The following is a 17935-nucleotide window of genomic DNA, read 5'->3' as shown; positions in this document are numbered from 1 at the left end:
TTAAAGTTGCTTACCATGGCAACAAGAAATTAAGCACAAACTTTTCAAGCAAAGCCATGCCAAGCTTTGGACTCAACCCTCTTCACCAAATGAAAATAAATCCACTTTAACAGCCTCTTAAGTATCTCAATCTTTGAGTCTTGGGTCGTGAATCTTGCTTTTAGGTTCTTGATCAGGTACAAACCTGTGACACTTAGCTTAGGTGTGGACCCCAGCCAAGTCTCCCTTTAAAAAAATATATTTTTATTAAATAATATAAAAACACAACAACAACAACAACAACAACAACAACAACAACAACAACAATAATAATAATAATAATAATAATAATAATAATAATAATAATAATAATAAAAATAATAAAATGACAATACTCTCATTAATGAAAGAAAAAGAGACTGAGAAAATCAATAAACAATGTCCATATGCAGTAATAATGCTCATCTCTTTACGGGTACTGTTGTACATTAAAATTAGCACAGCAGCCACCAGAAAAAGCTGATATCTTTTTTTTCCCCATTATGGGTTTTAAAAAAAGGAGAAAATAAAATCTATTAGAAAAGCAGAGCATTTGTCAATAAAACAGAATCTTATTCTCCCATAACAGGATTTTGAGGCCTTTTTGATCGTGGTGACCACAATGCACTTTTTATGTGTAGCAGAGGGCAGAAATGCCTCATTTCAAGGAGGAGGGTGGGGGTTAAGTCTTAGAAAGTAAAGTTGTGAGGAAGGGAGTACAGGCGGAGTTTGGCTTGGCTAACAGAGGAGAGCTGTGTCCGTCCACCCTGATATCAGGACACATCACAAGACAGTACAATCTCATGACTGAGTGAGTGCAGTGGAAGGCAGCTGAGGCTGTGGAGGTGTGAATACATGTCGGTCCTTTATAACACGTCATGTGCCAAATAGTAAAAAGCTTTGAATGTTCTGTGGCGTGTATATGAATGTTTTTGTTCTCTCCAGTAAGGAAACATTGGGTTCAATCGATCTGCTCTCTGCGCTTCCATGATGAAATGTTTTTGAGGTCAGCGAATCCATCAATTCAACTCTATAGTTGTGCTAATTCACATTAGACCTGTGCTGTTTACAGATCAGTCAGCTTGAACTGATCAATAGCCTATTCTTACCAAAAACAGCTGAACCTTAACTGCTAATACGCGCTTTGACCTTTTCATGCAGTGGAGTTAGTGTAGTCCAATCCGTCAGCCTCATAATAATATCTGGAATAAACCGCATTCAACAAGAAATATACTGTACTTTGGCAACTTCCCAAACAGTAGAACATGAAGCAGCACATGCTCTGCTGGCAACTTCATCAGCTCAGATCAACACGTTTCTCTCAGAGATCTCAGTGCTGCTGTTAGGTAACAAACAGCTGACGTTCACTGAGGAGGAGGAGTGCTAATGTTTATGTGATTTGTCAGATAATACTGAGGTGAGTCTGAGGTCACACGGTGAAGAAACTGTTTGACCTTCCAGTTACTGAGTAAAGTCTGAAGCAATCAAAGAGGTGACAGAGTCCCTCCATGAGGGGAGTAAGAAGGGAAAGATGTGGTCACAGCTCAAGGACCGGCCGACTTGAATGTCAAGTCAAAAGTAATAAATACGCGTCAAACATACAAATAAAATTTATAGAACTGGTTACCCAGAGACATACAAAGGCCTCACACTTTACCTTCATGCTTCATACAACGGCTGAACCAGATTCACTTTCTATGTACTTTTTAAAATCTTCATAATCATCTAAACAGATTTAATGGGTACCGGATCTTCCAGGAAATAAATGCAATCAACTTTTACTATCACTTCCTCTTATAAACTCAAAAAGAAAGCAACAGAAGAATTGAAACATCATAATTAAATCTCTGCATCCAGTTTCTTTAGAGCATTTCTGATAAGAAATCAAACTACTGGAGGATAATGAGCCTTAATTGTGTTGGTGCCAATGAGCTGCGGTGCTATATCACATGGCCTGGAAATCATTAGCTAATTATGAAAGCCTTTTCCTGCTTTGTGGCTGCAGGAACATTTCTGTCTGTGGTGAGGGAGGACTGATGGTTAAAGACAGAATGTTAATGTGAAAAAAACAAAAGGAAATTAAATGAGAACAAGCCAAGCCTCATTTTACATAACTCGCAGCTGAATCACAGCAGCTGCTGCATCAGTCAGAGAAACAGTGTGAGCATGTAGTTCCTCAATTTTGTGGGAAGCAAGCACAGCACCTTATCATTAGATTTCACATCACGTACCAGCACAGACCTGCAGCCCCGGTTCACAGGAACATACGAATGTAGACAAGTCCCCCCCACCACACACACACACACACACACACACACATTTACTTGCTTCACTTCTGTCTTTGTATTCTGTCAAACAGTTTCAGCTGTAAAATCTACCAAGCAGGGATGGAAGAAAAGTTCCTCCTAAGCTGACATTTTCTGATTTAAGTTTCAGCTGTTTGTCACTTTTCTTGGATCAGCAGGTAAATGAGCTCGAGTCAAATGACAAACATGAAGCTGCAGGAATGGTTTCCAGCTGCCAGCTTTAACCACTTGTCTGCAAATATGGCCCAAGTTTCAGAGGCAAACAGTTGCTTTGGGGATTTCACCGGGCACAGAGGTGAAGACAAAAAGAACAGCACATAACTGGCTCTAAACGTCCACTGAGGACGATAAAAACTAAACTCTGCTGTTGGTTTGTAATGAATAAACACACAAACCTTAGTAAGAACATAAATAGATGAATATAAAATATTATATGCATTATATAAATAAACTTTCTTTGTTGTAACATTTCTTCTTGGTAATAAATCTTATACAGCTGAAAAGCCTGTTTATTTCATTTTAAATGGAGCCACATTTTTAAGGAAACTGCATCTGTGGGATGAGCAGCAGAGTTGAATATGTGTGTTGTGTCCATGAAAAACTTGCCAGACTCTTGTTTGGTGTCGTTCATTGGATTGGATTATTGTCTGAAGAAATGAGACATTTTGGTAATTCAACAATTTCTTCATTTACCAAACAGGAGCGTCAGTGTCATGTTGAAGAACCATCCACAGATGAAACAGCATAGTACCTCTTCCTCATGCTGGTCACCAGCTTGGTCACACACTGCTGTAGGATGGCATCCCTTTTCTTCAACCAGTCCACCAATGTGGCATGAACACCACTCCCAAGCTGATCCCACAAGTGTTCAAAGGGTTTGAGATCAGAACTGCAGGCAGGTCATTTCATCCTCTGGAGGCAGTCTCTGATAAACCCGATGTGTGGGGGCGAGCGTTGTCTTCTTGAAGGATACAGTTTAGGCCCAGACTGACTGGAAATATGGGATCACCACTGGTTGCAGAATCTCATCTCCACATCCCATCTGCACAAAGATTTCCTCCAATAATGACAAGTGTTGTTTTTCCAGTGAGGGAGATGCTTCCCCACACACCATCACACTGCCTACACCAAAGCTGTTACCCTGTTGATGCATCAATCAGCACAACGTTCTCCACGTCTCCTTCATCCAGATCGGTCAAAGTGGCATGGTTGGAGCAGACATCACCTGGCCGCTGTAGCAGGGTCCATGCTAACAGGCACTGCTAATCAGGCATCTGATTGTACCTGAGGTACCAGAAGCTTAAAACAAGAGTCAATAGCAGAAGAAGGTGTTTGGCATTGGCAGAGAAGTCTTTTTTGCATGCAGCCCACATTCAACTCTGCTGCTCATCCTACAAATGCATTTTTCTCATGAATGTGGCTCTAATCAAAAGGGAAATAAACAGACTCTCCAACAGCATAAGATTTATTACCAAAAAGCAATTCTACAACAAAGAAATAATCAACCAAACACAATTTTTTTACTTTTATTTTATATGCTCTTCTGAGATTTTGAGGAAATTCTCTTTAAGAGACAGATGGATAGATAATATTTTCACAAAGTATACAAAATATAAAATTTCACAGCATCAAAGCTGATTTTTGACATTTTCCATGCTGGATCCACAGCTGGTGTACAGTATAATTAGGAAATACCCACCGGATCTGCAGGCCCGCAGAATTCCCTGAAGGTCTTGGGTGTGTCTGTGCCATGGATCTCTAAGGCCATGCAGCGTCCAGAGCACAACTCAGTCACCATATTCTGCAAAATTAATTCAAATGTAGATTAAATTTTCTTCCATATGAATAGAAAATGAACAGATCTATGAAAAACTATCTCATCTATCTCATGACATCTCATGTAAACTTTGCTTTCACTCAGCATTTGTTATGTATCAACAAAAAGTAGCAGAAGTGTGACATGGTGGTTTGCTGTGATGGCGCAACAGTGTGTTGTTTATACTCACAGGATACTCTGTAGTAACACCTTTGTAGATTTCATAGAATTCCTCAGCGTTGGCCCGGTCCACGTTGAACTGTCAAAACAAACAAAAAAACACAAGGCTGACAATATCCAATGGAATATGGAAACTAGCAAGTTATGAATGTAAATAACAAAAAAAATGCAATAATCTAAATTATTTTATTTGTGACAATAGATTTATTTATAAACAAAAAAAACAAACAAAACAAACCAAAAATAAATAAATAAATAAATAAAAAAAGAAAAGCGTCATGAAAAACATATAGGAAAGGAATCCATGCTCCAATTGCAAATATGCAGTTATTTTATTGCTAGTAAAGCCCCACAAAGCTGCTGCAGTGATGGAGCTGATTGATTTATTTTGTCCTACAGCCTCACATCTGATGGGGGCAACATGAATGAACTGTGAAGGGTCACCGTTTGCATCACTGACACAGTTTAGAGGTTTGGACAGATCAGAGGAAGCCAATACAGAGCACAGACTGCATGAAAATATGGGAAGCTAAAAGGTATGGATATACTGTTCGTTTATACTGTTGAAACCAGAGGTAAAAGTAAATAAATGTTTTTCTCTGTCTCTGAAGTTACACAAAACCAAACTTCTCCTGTTTTAGGTCAGTTAGGACTACCTAAATGGCCTCTATTTGCTAAATGCAAAAATAATGAAAAAATTTTAATGCTTTCCTTAAAAACAGAAGTTTACATACTTTTCCTCATTATTTGGTAGAATTGCCTAAAAAAACTGTATGACCTGGGTCAAACGTTTTGAGTTCCCCTCTACAAGCTTCTCACAGTGAGGGATGTCACAATTACAAGATTTCACAATTAATTACACCACAGTAAATTTTCCATTTAGATCCCTCACTGTCTTTTCTTTCCATAAAGGATTAACTCTAAACTGCATCAGGAAATCGTCACAACTTGGAACAAAATCAAAGTTACGTAAAATGTGGGTGTTGTCGCCTGTGTTGCTTTGTTTTTGTTTCATGCCAACTGAAAAAGAGGCATGCCCAAGTGGGAAAGTATTCTCTCCGAACAAGCAGATTAAGTCGTCTTTGTTGGATTTCTTTTTGGTTATTGACAAAACTGACCAAGGTGTCACTGTGGAGGGCAGCTCACCAGCATGTGAAGAATGACAAAAAAAAATGCAGTGAAATGAGGAAATGCATCAAATATGTTTCACCACCTGCAGGATAACCAGCAGCTTTGTAAATGTACAGTAGCTGGAGTAAACCATGTTAATGTTTAAGACTGATATTAAAATGTTATTGTGTCCTTTGCAGTTTGGTAATTGCGTACAGTCCAGGTTTGGCTTAAAGTGCAACAGGACGAGTTGAGTGGCATTCATACGCTGCATTATACAGATGAGAAAAACCGAAATACGTCTTGTTTTAATGTATAATTTAGCTGTTCAAACATAACTGACTCAGTGTGAGCGCCTCATCATTTTTTGTTGTCAGCGTGCAGTGGTGTGTAGAAGAAATCATATTTAATTCCAGACATGTGGTCTTGTTTCTTTATTTCCACTGTTCCAGTAGTATTTATGTCAAACAGCAGCTATTCTGCTAAAGGACAGCTGGAAGTCAAAGCTAGCTGGTTGTTTTTCCTGGTTCGTAAATTCTCTACTTGGGTTGAAAAGAAATGTTTTAAACTATTTTTATAATGTAGTTTCCAGAAAGAAGCTTTAAAGTCCAGGTAGAGGTCCTGTAGCCTTTCCATCTGTTTTCTCTAAGAGAAATCCAGAGTTAATATGTAGGATTGTTTATCCTTTACTTTGTGATGACCACTATAAAACACTGACTTTGTTGCCCTTAAGCCATTTTGTAACTACTTTGGTGGCATGGTTAGGGTTATTCTTCCTGGCTGATTTCTTGAGACGTTCAATATTTCCATATAATGTTCGTTCCTCATGATCATCCTGAAGCCCCACAACATGATGCTGCCACCCCCATACTTTAAAGATGGGGTGTTCTTATGCATACAAGAGTCCCCCTTTTTCCTCTAAATGTAACAATGGTAATGAAGGCCAAGCAGTCCTGCTTTACTTTCATCAAACCACAGGATATGTCGCTAAAATATTTTAAATCTTTGCCTTTGTGTGCATCTTCAAATTGCAATCTGCTTTTTTTATGCTCTTGGAGCAATGGCTTCCTCCTGTCTGATTGGCTTTTCAGCTCCTGTTAGTACAGGACTGGTTTCACTGTGGACAGGACTCTCTCGTACCAGCTTTAGCCAGCAGCTCCACAAGATCTTTAGCTTTTGTTCTGGGCTTGATTCATATGTTTTAGATGGCTATACCTGATATCTTCACGGGTGTGCCTTTAATTAACTCAAATGTTGTCAGTTAACCTATCAGAAGCTTCCAAAGCCATGACATCATCTTCATCATTTCCCACATTGTTTAAAGACATAGTAACCGTTGAATATGTAAACATCTGACTGAAGAAAGAAATGAAAAAATCTCTCTCTTTTTGTGGCATTTAACAAAGAGAAGTTAAGTCTGATATAACTTTGGACAGTGAGAAAAAAAAAGTTTGTGTTTGTTTATACAGTGTATGTAAATTTCTGCTTATTTTCACTAGAAGAGAAAGGGAGAATTGTTTTGTCAAACTTTACCATCTGAAGAGCTGTGATTTCAAACCCGGCCGCAGATATGGAGTTGAGGATCTTCCCGGTCAGGCCTGTAAACATATGAGAGACGTTCATATCTGCCAGCGTTTATGAGCTTTTCTCCAAGTTTATCCAGTGAAGTGTTTTAAAGCTGCAATAAACTGTTGAGTTTGAGCCAGATCTGATAAACCTCTGCAGGAAAATACATTCAAATTGGAGTACGGAGATATTATTAAACATAAGCAATAGCTTTCACTACAACGACCTCAGCGTCTCCTTGTGTCTGCAGAGGACGTTACTTCTGTGCAGTCAACCTTTTAGAAACGAAGATACTGAGCTGTACATCATGTCACTGTGGCTCTGCACTGTTTTAAAAAAATGGTGCAGCTGCAGTGACAAACGTGCATCGTGACTTTGAAGGTCAGACTGCTGCAGACACATAATTGAATGAAGGCGCCAGTCTCATAATCTCAGTCTGACATCCTGATAAAAAGTAGCCCATGTTCACCACAGGACAGAATGCCTTCCGTTATGTCTAAACGCTGCAGTGTGGCATCATCATTTTCATTCGCCAGGTGAAGCAGAGAGCATTGATGAATATGTCTCGGGCTCCGTCACAGTCCAGTTTTGTGTATTAGGTAATAAACCACCTCCTGAGTCCTCTGTGCCCTCCCCAGGCAGCAGCCAACAGCCTGACTAGGACAGACACACACACACACACACACACACACACACACACTCAACACAGCTCCCCAAAGCAGTTGGTGCTGTTGCTAGGAGATCCTATTCTGGGTGCCTGGCAACAGAAGCTTCTCTATTCTGGTCATGTCTGAATGAATTTTCAGACACAACTTCCTTTATCAGCACTCTGATAGGCTGTGTTTTGTAGATGTAGCTGTCACTTAAATGAGCTACTTAAGAGATCCTCAAGGGAAATCAGAGCAGGCTCTCCGGTACGATTTGTCCAGAGGTGGGCACACCGTTCAGTCTGGGTTTATTCTTGGCTCAGATCAAATACAGTATATCATAGCATGTCAAACACTGAGTGATTACATCAAAAGAGTGAAAATGGCATCTCATGGAAGTCACGTGTCTAATGATTTTAATAAAGAAACTTTTTGTGAAATATAAAAACTTGAGAAATTGAAAAAGGATGAAAATATTTTCTGCTGCTAAAAGTTACATGGGTTATATTATAGCAAACTCACATTTTTTATGCTTGGGAGCTTATGTTTTGGTGTCTGAAGTTACTACCACCTAAAAGCTAATAACACATTTTGCTTTGGACATACTATATCTGAACTGATTTGTATAGAATCACAAAATCAAGTTGTGTTACTTGTCAAGACTATAAAAGACAAAATATTTGTATCAGTGAGGAAAAAGAACAGCCACTGCCACTGGAAACAGCAGTGCTTACTAGTTATTACTCCAGCAAAGACCTCCTGAGACGCCAGACCACAATGAGAACAGAGAAATTAGTGGTTTAACTGCGTAAGATTGCATAAACTCAAACTCCTTTTCCCATGCAAACAGGAAAAATAGTTTAATAATAGGCTTTTGAGAAACTTCATATAGTGGCACAGTCAGTAATATTTACAGAAAATTAAACATACATACTGTCATGACTGAGGTCATTTTCACTGCAGCTGAAGGCAACTTTGACAGTTGCTTAGTCTCTCAAAGACTTCTCACAACAAATACTTGAATGTGTCCTGGCAGGAAAATCCCAGGTGTAGCAACAGATACAATAAAAAATGATTGCTTCTTTCCATTTGGGCTTGGCAAGAAGTCAAGCCAGCAAAAAGCAACCATAATATCAGGGTGCAACCCAAAGCACACAGACTTTTTTTACTATGTTATTGTCATAGCTTCACATTATCCTCTGTGAGAGCCACTGACCCTGAACCCTGCCCCTATTTAATAAACACTCCAAGTTAAGAAGAGTTAATGAAACAATGTAAAGGAGTGTTTCTGAATAACACTAAGATTCTAAAATCAAGCTAATGGCTCCATGTGGGTGTATTTGCTAACAAGCTAAATGCTAAAGACAAGCTTACATACTTGTAATGATGATGGTTTTTTTTTTTATTTAGCTTGGTAAGTGGATGCTATCAAGAGTAAAAGGGAAGGAAAGGACTGAACTAAGTGGAATTCATGCCAGGTGGTGGCACAAGACAAGACATCACCATTGAGAGAATGGAACAGCCATCTCCTAAAAACAGAAAGGGTAAAAGAGAGCCTGGACCATGTCAAAGCTAAACAAATGATCAGTGAAGACAAACCCTCAAGACCCTGGGACAGTGGGACCCTGTTGAGATTGTTTACTCTACTGCACTGTGCTGGGTCCTGAACAAAAAGCCCAAGTCTGTCCTCAGTCAACAGCTTTCTGTGTGCTTACTTCAGCCCTGTCCAGACAGTTTCACATTTCACAGGTCAGAGCTCTGGTGGCATGTCCTGTGAACGGGGATCAAGGCAGGGATTTGGATAAATCCAAGGCCAAATGTGCCATAAAGACGAGAACCGCCATATGAAATTATACAAGTCAGTACAGCTGCATGAAAAAAGTATTTTAAAAAAACAGATAAAAGACACAAATATACATAAAGCAGACATGGAGTGTTAAGTAAGCTTTAAACATGTCTTTACCTTCTGATATGGCATGAGGTTTGATGACACAACATGTGCAGTCTGTACAGACGGCTGTGTTGGAAGGACCATGGCCGATAGTGGATGGAAAAAAGAATTCCAGCTCCTAACAGCACAAGAGTTAAAAAACACTTCAGCAGGTATAACCATTTCTGGGAATGCAGATATGATACAGGCTACAAAAGCGTCTACGAACATGAATAAAGTTAAGAGGTTAGGTGAACATCCTCACTCTAGCTGCTGCTGCAAGTGAGTCAGAGCCATGGCCAACATTTTGGATGCCATCTGTTCCAAACTGGGCACAGAGACTCTGTGGCGCCTCCCTCTGTGCCGCAGCAGAGTCGACAGATCCCAGAAGCTTCCTCCACATAGATATGGCCTCCTCTCCTATCAGCTCCATGGCAACCACAGGCCCCGAGGACAAAAACTGCACCAGGTTACTGCAAAATCAGAGGGATACTGGAGTAACAAACTGATCTAAATGGAAACAGTAACTCTGAATGTGCTCAAATGTCCGATCAGTGTCCTTAGGATCATTATCAGAGCTTCTGGTACTCGGGGTTAATGGCTATCAAAAGCTTCCTCTGCACATATCTGGCATATCATTTACACAGGCACTTACTTAAAGAAAGGCTTTGACTGATGTTCCCGATAAAAGTCTTCTGCTTGGCTCCTGTAATGTAACAAAACCAGAAACTAAAGTTAATCAGATGCCAAATTATCTTGTGGTTTTAAAGCAGCTGACATCAAGAGTCTGTTTCTCATTTCTTCGGTCATTTTTCGTCACTAATTTCATCTACTTACAGTTTTGGGGCTAAATTGTGGGTTTTCTTGCCAGAATTCTATATTCCTCCGCATCATTTTACTCTTAACCCTTTAACAGCCAGGTGGAGCAAATTTTTTTACTTTTGTTACAGATGTGTAGAAATTAACCTGTCTGAGCCATTTTTACCACTTGGTAATGCCAAAAGAAGTGTTTATCCCATTACTATTTCACATTTTGACCATTAAATTCCTGAGTTACTACATTATGAACTGTCATCTCAACCACTTGTTGATTGATTCTTCTTATTGTTTAAACAAAAAATTGTAAACATTTTCTCTTGCAAACTTGGAAGAGTTCTTATTAGAGAATTAAAATAGTAACCCTCAATTTTATGAACGCTAGGAAAGAGAAGTAATGCTGCTAAATGAGAAGTTGTTTAGTTAGCTCTGCTAATTTCACCTGTGTGCAATACAGCGGTCGCATGGTCTTAGTAAAGATACACCTGTTGAAAAAGGCCTCGGAGTCTGCATCACCACTAAGAAAGCAGCAAACAGATCAGGGACAAAGTTCAGATCTTCAGATTAGGGCTGGGTTATAAAAAATATTAAAACTCTTAATATCCCTGTAAACACCATAAAATTTGTTATTAAAACATGGAATTGATATGCCACCACCACAACAAACCAAAATAAAAATATAAAGAGGACATTATTTGATAAAAAAAGAGCATTATTAAGCACAGACTGGAAGATTTGTCTATGGGCCCACTTTAAAGTTTCTGTGTCACAATTACTAACATGTAGTAGTAAAGATGGGCATATGTAATGACTTTAAATACCAAGCACAGTTGTGAATAGATGGTGGCCATCAGTGGCCAAAATTCTTCCAAAAAAACATGTTTTCATCTGTGAGTGGATGCAGTGGCTTCAGGTACAGCAATGACTGCACCACAGGTAACTACTTCAACATTGTGTACGTGTGTACTGTCATCTATGGTCCTTTTCGGGCTCTAGCTCCTTTCAAACAAACCTCATACAGCAGTTTTAAAGCTTAGAGGGTTCTCACTTCACACAGAGTTGTTTGTCCATTCAGAGATGCCGTAGAAAAAATAGTGGCACAAATATGGCAGCTGTCATGTATGTGGATCCATGGCAAGTAAATTGTTAAATTTAGGAGAATAAAACACAGTTATTTTATTAAAGGAGTTAGATACCAATAGAAACTGTTTTTAAATGATGAATAACTTTTTCTGTCACTGACGTTGAACTTTATTACATGCTGCACGGTTAAAGTAAAACAAGATGGCATGTTTGGAGTTTGCCAGAGGGCACCTGGGAGACTCCTCACACATGTGGAGGAAGTTACTCTGTTCAGATGAGGCTAAAATTGAATGTTTAGGCCTTCTAAACACACCCCTATACATTTAATTATCTCCTCAGGAACACTGTTCACACTGTGCGACACGGTGGTGGCAGTACCATCCTGTGCATATGTTTTTAATCAACAGGGTCTGGGAAATTAGTCAGAATTGATGGATGCTGCTATCTTCCAAACAACTAAAACTTGAGTGAAGGTTCACCTTTCTGCCAGGCGACAACTATGAAGATTTTGTTCTGGTCAAGTCAAACCTCAGACCTCAATCAAGCTGAGCATCTCTTATGATGTCAACATTGTCATACAGCAGAAAAACCCAGCCCGAAGGAGTCGCAGCATTTCAACCTTATAGAAGATAAGATAAGAAGTTCTTTATTCATCCCCATCAGGGGAAATTCAGGTGTCCTGCAGCATAAAATGTTGGCCATAATCAAGAACTCTCACTACCATACAAAACCACAGCATGACAACAGCATAGGGGCGGCATGGCTCAGTGGGTAGAGTGGTCGTCCTGCAGCCCAAGGGTTGCCGCCTTGCATGGCTGCTTCCGCCATCAGTGTGTGAATGTGTGTGGTGTGAATGTGTGTGGTGTGACGTACATGTAAAGCGCTTTTGGATAAAAGCACTATATAAGTACAGGATATTTAACAGTAAATAAAATAAGTTAAAAAGTGCACATTAACACGATTTATTGTGGAGCCTTATAGCGGCTCGGATAAACAACCTCCTGAGCCTCTCAGGCCTGCAGCGTATGGTCACTGCGGCTGCTTCTCTGGGCGACCACAGTGTCCTGCAGGGGGTAGCTGCTATGAGGATGTCCTGCATCTTGTTGAATAGTGAATACATGAGTGAATGCGCATGTATACTATCTAATTTTTTTCTTTGTTTCATAATCAAACATATTTTATACCTGAAAGATCTGTTGAGGCAAAAAATAGTTTGATAATATGATTACGCCATGACTAAGCACCTGATAAGAGTTAATTAAATGCCTAGCTTTCCTGGCCCTTATCACGCCATATGCTCCCAGAGTGTGAGAAAGCAGAGCTATCCATCTGTTCTAATGAGGATATTGGCAACAAACAGCCTAAGTCTCCCTCTTTGACAACAGTTTCTCTGAATCACCACATCATTATCACAGTACTATCATTAGACACTCTGCACAAGTTCAAACTTACCATGTAAGCTTTGCCATTTTTGCTTTGGTCACAATAAGGTTGGAGGAATGTATCAGTTCAAAGACATCTCCAATCTTGGTCCCCCCATCTGGTTTTATTAAAGCAAGCGTTCTGGAATAGCAGAGATGAAAAAAACCATAAAGATCCAAATGGTCAGGATTAGATATCACAGCTTGGAGCATTGCTGAGTAAGTCTCTACACCTGGTTTTGGTCATTCTGTATCATTTTGTACCTTAATTCTGGGCTTATGCAGGGACACTCGATAATGATGTGAGACTGGTCTTGAGGCCAGTCAAGGATTGTTTTATATGTCTTATTTCCTACTTTTACTAAAGCACATGCTTCTATCCAGCTGCTGAGATCTCTGATGGTCAATTACTGTGACCTTTCTGACCAAAACCCTTTTTGGCTTTGCTCCCCAAACTTCTTTTATTCTTCAAATATTGAGGCAACTGTGCTCGTGGGAACCGCTCAAGCTTAAGAAAAGGTTTTATATCTTTTGCATTTCCAAACTTTTATCTTAAGAGTTTGACTGAAAATTCTTGGACTTGTGTGAATTGTGGGATCTTCCTTGATTATATGGTGTTTATTTAGTTCACTACAGATGGTTTTATAATGTTTTATGGTTGTTTTCATTTTGTGAAGCACATACTGATATAGGTGTATATGCGGGGGGGTCACTTGCACTTTTGGGGGAGGCCTGTGGGCTGTGGGTCTGGGCTCTCACACTGTCCTTCTCCCCCTCCTCTCCTCGCCCACATGTGGTGGGTGGGTGCCTTCTAGAGTTGGTGGCGGCTCATTGGCTGCGGTCGCTGCGTGTCCTGGTCGTGGGAACAGCTGCTCATAGCCTGTCCTGCTCTGGGGGGCCTCCAGGGGAACAGTGATGACAACTGCCACCAGCGACTCACCTTCTGTAGGGAAGTCTGCTTCCCTCTGGACTTACTTCCCCAGACCTCTCTCCTTTCCCGCTTTCTCGCACACATGAAGGGTGCTGGGAGGCGTACATGTCATGCTGGGTGGAGCAGAGGGGGCCATCTAAGTGGCCTTGCTGGCTGCACCCTGTGGTGACTCGCCTCTCAGTTTTAATTACACTTAGTCATCAAAACACGAGAAACACAACAACTTTTGGGGGGCGTGCCATTTAGTACATGGAAGGCAGGGCTGCTCGCGTGGCCTCCCTCTGAAGGCTGAAGGTCAAAACTGGATGCTGGTAATCTTGGGGTCCTCAGGCAGCACTGCATTAAAAGCAGTCACAATTCTCTACTGGAAATCACTGCATGGACTCAGTAAGACTTCCAGAAATTACAGTCTGTGAACACAGTTCATCCTCAAGTCCACAAATGCAGGTTAAAGCTTTATAATGCAAAAAAGAAGCTATACGTAAACAGGATCCAGAAACACCGCCGTTTTCTTTGGACCAAAGCTCATTTGAAATGGTCTGAGGCAAAGTTGAAAACTGTTCTGTGTTCAGATGGATGAAAATGTAAAATTCTTTTTGGAAAGCATGGATGACGTGTCCTGCAAACTAAAGAGGAGAGGGAGCATCTAGCTTGTTATCAGTGGACAGGTTAAAAGCTGCATCTCTGATGGGATGGGGCTGCATTAGTGCCTATGGCGTGGGCAGCTTCCACATCTGTGAAGCTCCATCAATGCTGAAAAGAACATGGAGGTTTTAGAGCAACATCTGCTCCCATCCAGACGACGTCTCTTTCAGGGAAGACCTTCCAGATTTCAGCAAGACGATGCTGAACCACATCCTGCATCCATCACAGCAGCATGGCTTCACAGGAGAAGAGTACGGCTGCTGAACTGGCCTGCCTGTAGTCCAGACCTTTCACCAATACAAAACATCTGGAGCATCATGAAAGCAGAAATCCACCAACGAAGATCCAGGACTGTTGAGCAGCTACAATGGGACAACATTCCACTCCTAAAACGCCAGCAACTGGCCTCCTCACTTCCCAGATGTTTAGAGACAGATCTTAAAAGAAGAGGGGATGCTACACAATGCTAAACATCACCCTGGAGCTACTTTTTATAGATTTATTGCTGCCATGAAATCTTGAATGGATGTGATGTTTATGTTTTATTAGGAAATAAATATGGGTTTATAAGAGTTGCAAATCATTGCTTTCTTTTTTTATTTTACAGTGTTCCAACTATTTTGGAATCGTAGTTGTACATCCATTAGTTAAGGACAAAAGACTTGTATGTTTTTTCATTACACATCTATTTGACAAATCATGATGCTTTGTAAGCTAGAAGTTACAACATTTGTAAATCTAAACAGACCACCCTGTAAAATTATTACAATATCATAATGACAAAATATAAAAATTAGGTAAATGAAAACTTTTCTATTATCTTTACAATACTATAGAGCAGATCTAATATGAAGGAGTGAGCACATTCCAGCTGAAGGGATTATTTGTATGCCATTACTTTACATATAATGGAGCTCAAAGCTGTGAGGTATGTGCTGTAACTAGAGAGGATAAGAGGGACTTACAGTACAACACCAAGCAATCCTACCTTTCTTCTTTGCTGCCGAGTTTGTTTGCTGTGTACATGTTTCCATAATCTATCAGATTTAGCTGCCGTGAGAACACAGTGACCCGATTCCCCACAAACAAGTCTTCTTGATGGAGGTCATCATATTTGGTCCTTTTCAAAAATCGTTGTTGTTTCTTCACGTCAAACTGCAAAGACAGAACTCAAATATATCTAAGCTGTAATCTGTTTCAGCATAAACATTTCATTCTTTTTGCACAATGAAAACATTAATGGTTTATTAAAGCATGCTGAAGAACACTTGAATAATAAGCACATGAGTAAGTGTTTACCATTTCCACCGAGCCATCTTTTGGGTAGTAAAAGAGATGGTAGGGCCGCACAAGTTGCGCAACTGGATCATACCACTCAGCAAGAAAAACATAGCGTTCCTCCTGAAGAAGTCAAGCAAAGACTGCGTCAGATAAATGCCAGAAAATAAACAAAGCTGAGCTTTAAAAAAAGATTTAATGATAAATTGACAAAAAGCTAGTGAAGAACAGTGTCACAGATATTGTAAATGGGGGAAAGGAAAGCTGTGACTGGTACAAATTTGCTTGTTTTTGTTAATTTAGTTAAATCAGTTTTCTTCTGATGGTCTATGTAAAGCACTTTGAATTGTTACATGAAGTGTGCTATACAAATAAACTTGGCTTGCCTTAATTTTCACTTTACCCACTTTTAATCACTCTACATTACTGTTAATTATGCATGAATGCATGCCTTAGAGGTTCATTTTTCTGAGTGTGCCTTGCAAAACTTCCGCATGTAAAGTCTTGAGACGTGCCTTATTGGGATCAGGTCTTTGTGCGAACAGTGGGAAAAGACATACCCATGCCTATCTTAAATTTCTGCAGCAAACTACTACAGTGAAGACTTCCCAAAGAAAACTTTTCAAAAATCTTTGTTGCTTAATGTGTTGAAATACTTACTTCAAGTAAATTTCAAGTTGCTATATGCATCCATAAATTCCAATTTAAAGTTTACTACATAGCAGATGGTGGGGGAGGGATTTCCATATTCACTGGGTCTGGTTTCTTAAAAACAGATTATTTTTATAGGTTTCCCCCACACTACTGAAGCTTGTAAGCAAGAAGCAGCATGACCTTGGGTTGTTTACTGTGATTCCAACTCCTGATAAGGAGTGACTCAAGTTGTCTTAAACCAATACTTGAACAATAACAGACTTTTTTGTTTAACTTTGTCAACCTAAAGCAAAAAAGCAGCAGTTTTACTTTACTTGATGTTTTAAAAGCATGCAACTTGAGAGGAGAAAGATGAAAAATCTAATCAAGCAATGTCTTTTATATTACCCATTTTATAAATGCAATCTTCGTTTTATCATAATAAATAATCTATTGTGATCTTATTATACAGTCCTGGTTACATGCACCAAATTACTATTAAACCTTTACATATATTGGCTTTGTTTAGTTTAAACTCCACCACAGGGACAAAAGAGCTCTGTGTCCCTGATTCAGTCTCTTCCTGGATGTGACTCCCGGACAGGTGTCCCACACATACTCGTACTAATTTGACTGTAAATGCTTAAAAGCTTAACATTTTAGTTAGTTTGTAAAAATAAATAAATTAAAAAAATAGCATATATGGAACAAATGCGCATCACAACTCAAAACTGGATGACATCCCAAATATATACAATGTATATGTGACCAAATGCTTGAACAACTTTACATAGAATAAACTATTACTAACATATAAACAGAATAATAATCATATTAAAATCATCCCCTAAATATAGACTCTTTTACTAACACGTGGGACTTCATGTAGATAGCTAAAGCTGTAGTTCAGTACTAACAGGCAGCTCACGTTAATGCTCTGCATTAGGTTGTTGGACAAAGTAATGAACTATGTAATTAAGATTTAATAGTTCCTTTTTTTGTTTAGAATTTTATTTGCATACCTCATAATGGCTATATTAATATAATTCACACTATATTGTTCGGTCCGACGTAACGTGTTATGCTATCTTGATATAGCTAAGCTAACATTAACAACTGCCTTGTTGGTTCAGTTAAGTTTTAACTTAAGTTCAACACTCCACAGCGTTTTAAAACCATCGTTGTGAAAATGTGATAACTTAACTTACCATTTAAACAAATTAACTATGCTTACTAGACTCCGTGCTGATGATCTATCAAACGTTAGCTATACTGGGTTACCCTCCGTTTCTATAGTAACGGAAATGAAATGCCGTGATGTGCTAGCTAAGTTGCTAAAGTAACATTAGCAAACAGTCGGTTCACGCCATTGTTGGGAAAAATAAAAATTTTATATTACCATTTAATCAAATAAATCAACGAACCACTGCCACTGATGTTGGCGGTTCTCAGACCTTAGCTACTCCAAAGTATACATAGTCTCTATAGTAACCATATACTGTATAGTGACCATGATAATAACAAACCGAGATGCGTTCACTTGAAATTGGAAGAA

General features: G+C 39.4%; 1 protein-coding gene across 2 annotated transcripts in view; it reads right to left on the bottom strand.

The window, feature by feature from the left end:
* The window catches only part of nme7 (NME/NM23 family member 7), a 22412-nt gene extending 4477 nt beyond the window's left edge, over window positions 1-17935 (bottom strand). Inside the window, exons 1-10 of one of the 2 annotated variants that reach the window (XM_042006880.1) lie at window positions 17780-17935; window positions 15769-15870; window positions 15458-15624; window positions 12925-13035; window positions 10229-10279; window positions 9839-10046; window positions 9607-9712; window positions 6964-7028; window positions 4331-4399; window positions 4024-4125 (exon numbers count right to left, since the gene is read on the bottom strand). In XM_042006880.1, coding sequence (XP_041862814.1) covers window positions 4024-4125; window positions 4331-4399; window positions 6964-7028; window positions 9607-9712; window positions 9839-10046; window positions 10229-10279; window positions 12925-13035; window positions 15458-15624; window positions 15769-15870; window positions 17780-17782 — 984 coding nt within the window. In that variant the 5' untranslated portion in view covers window positions 17783-17935. The other variant, XM_042006881.1, reaches the window with a different exon arrangement.

The sequence above is a fragment of the Melanotaenia boesemani genome, chromosome 14, assembly GCF_017639745.1.
Source record: "Melanotaenia boesemani isolate fMelBoe1 chromosome 14, fMelBoe1.pri, whole genome shotgun sequence".
NCBI classification, from domain to species: Eukaryota; Metazoa; Chordata; class Actinopteri; order Atheriniformes; family Melanotaeniidae; genus Melanotaenia; species Melanotaenia boesemani.
The sequence above is the reverse complement of the archived record's forward strand: the minus strand, read 5'-3'. Positions and strand labels throughout refer to the sequence as shown.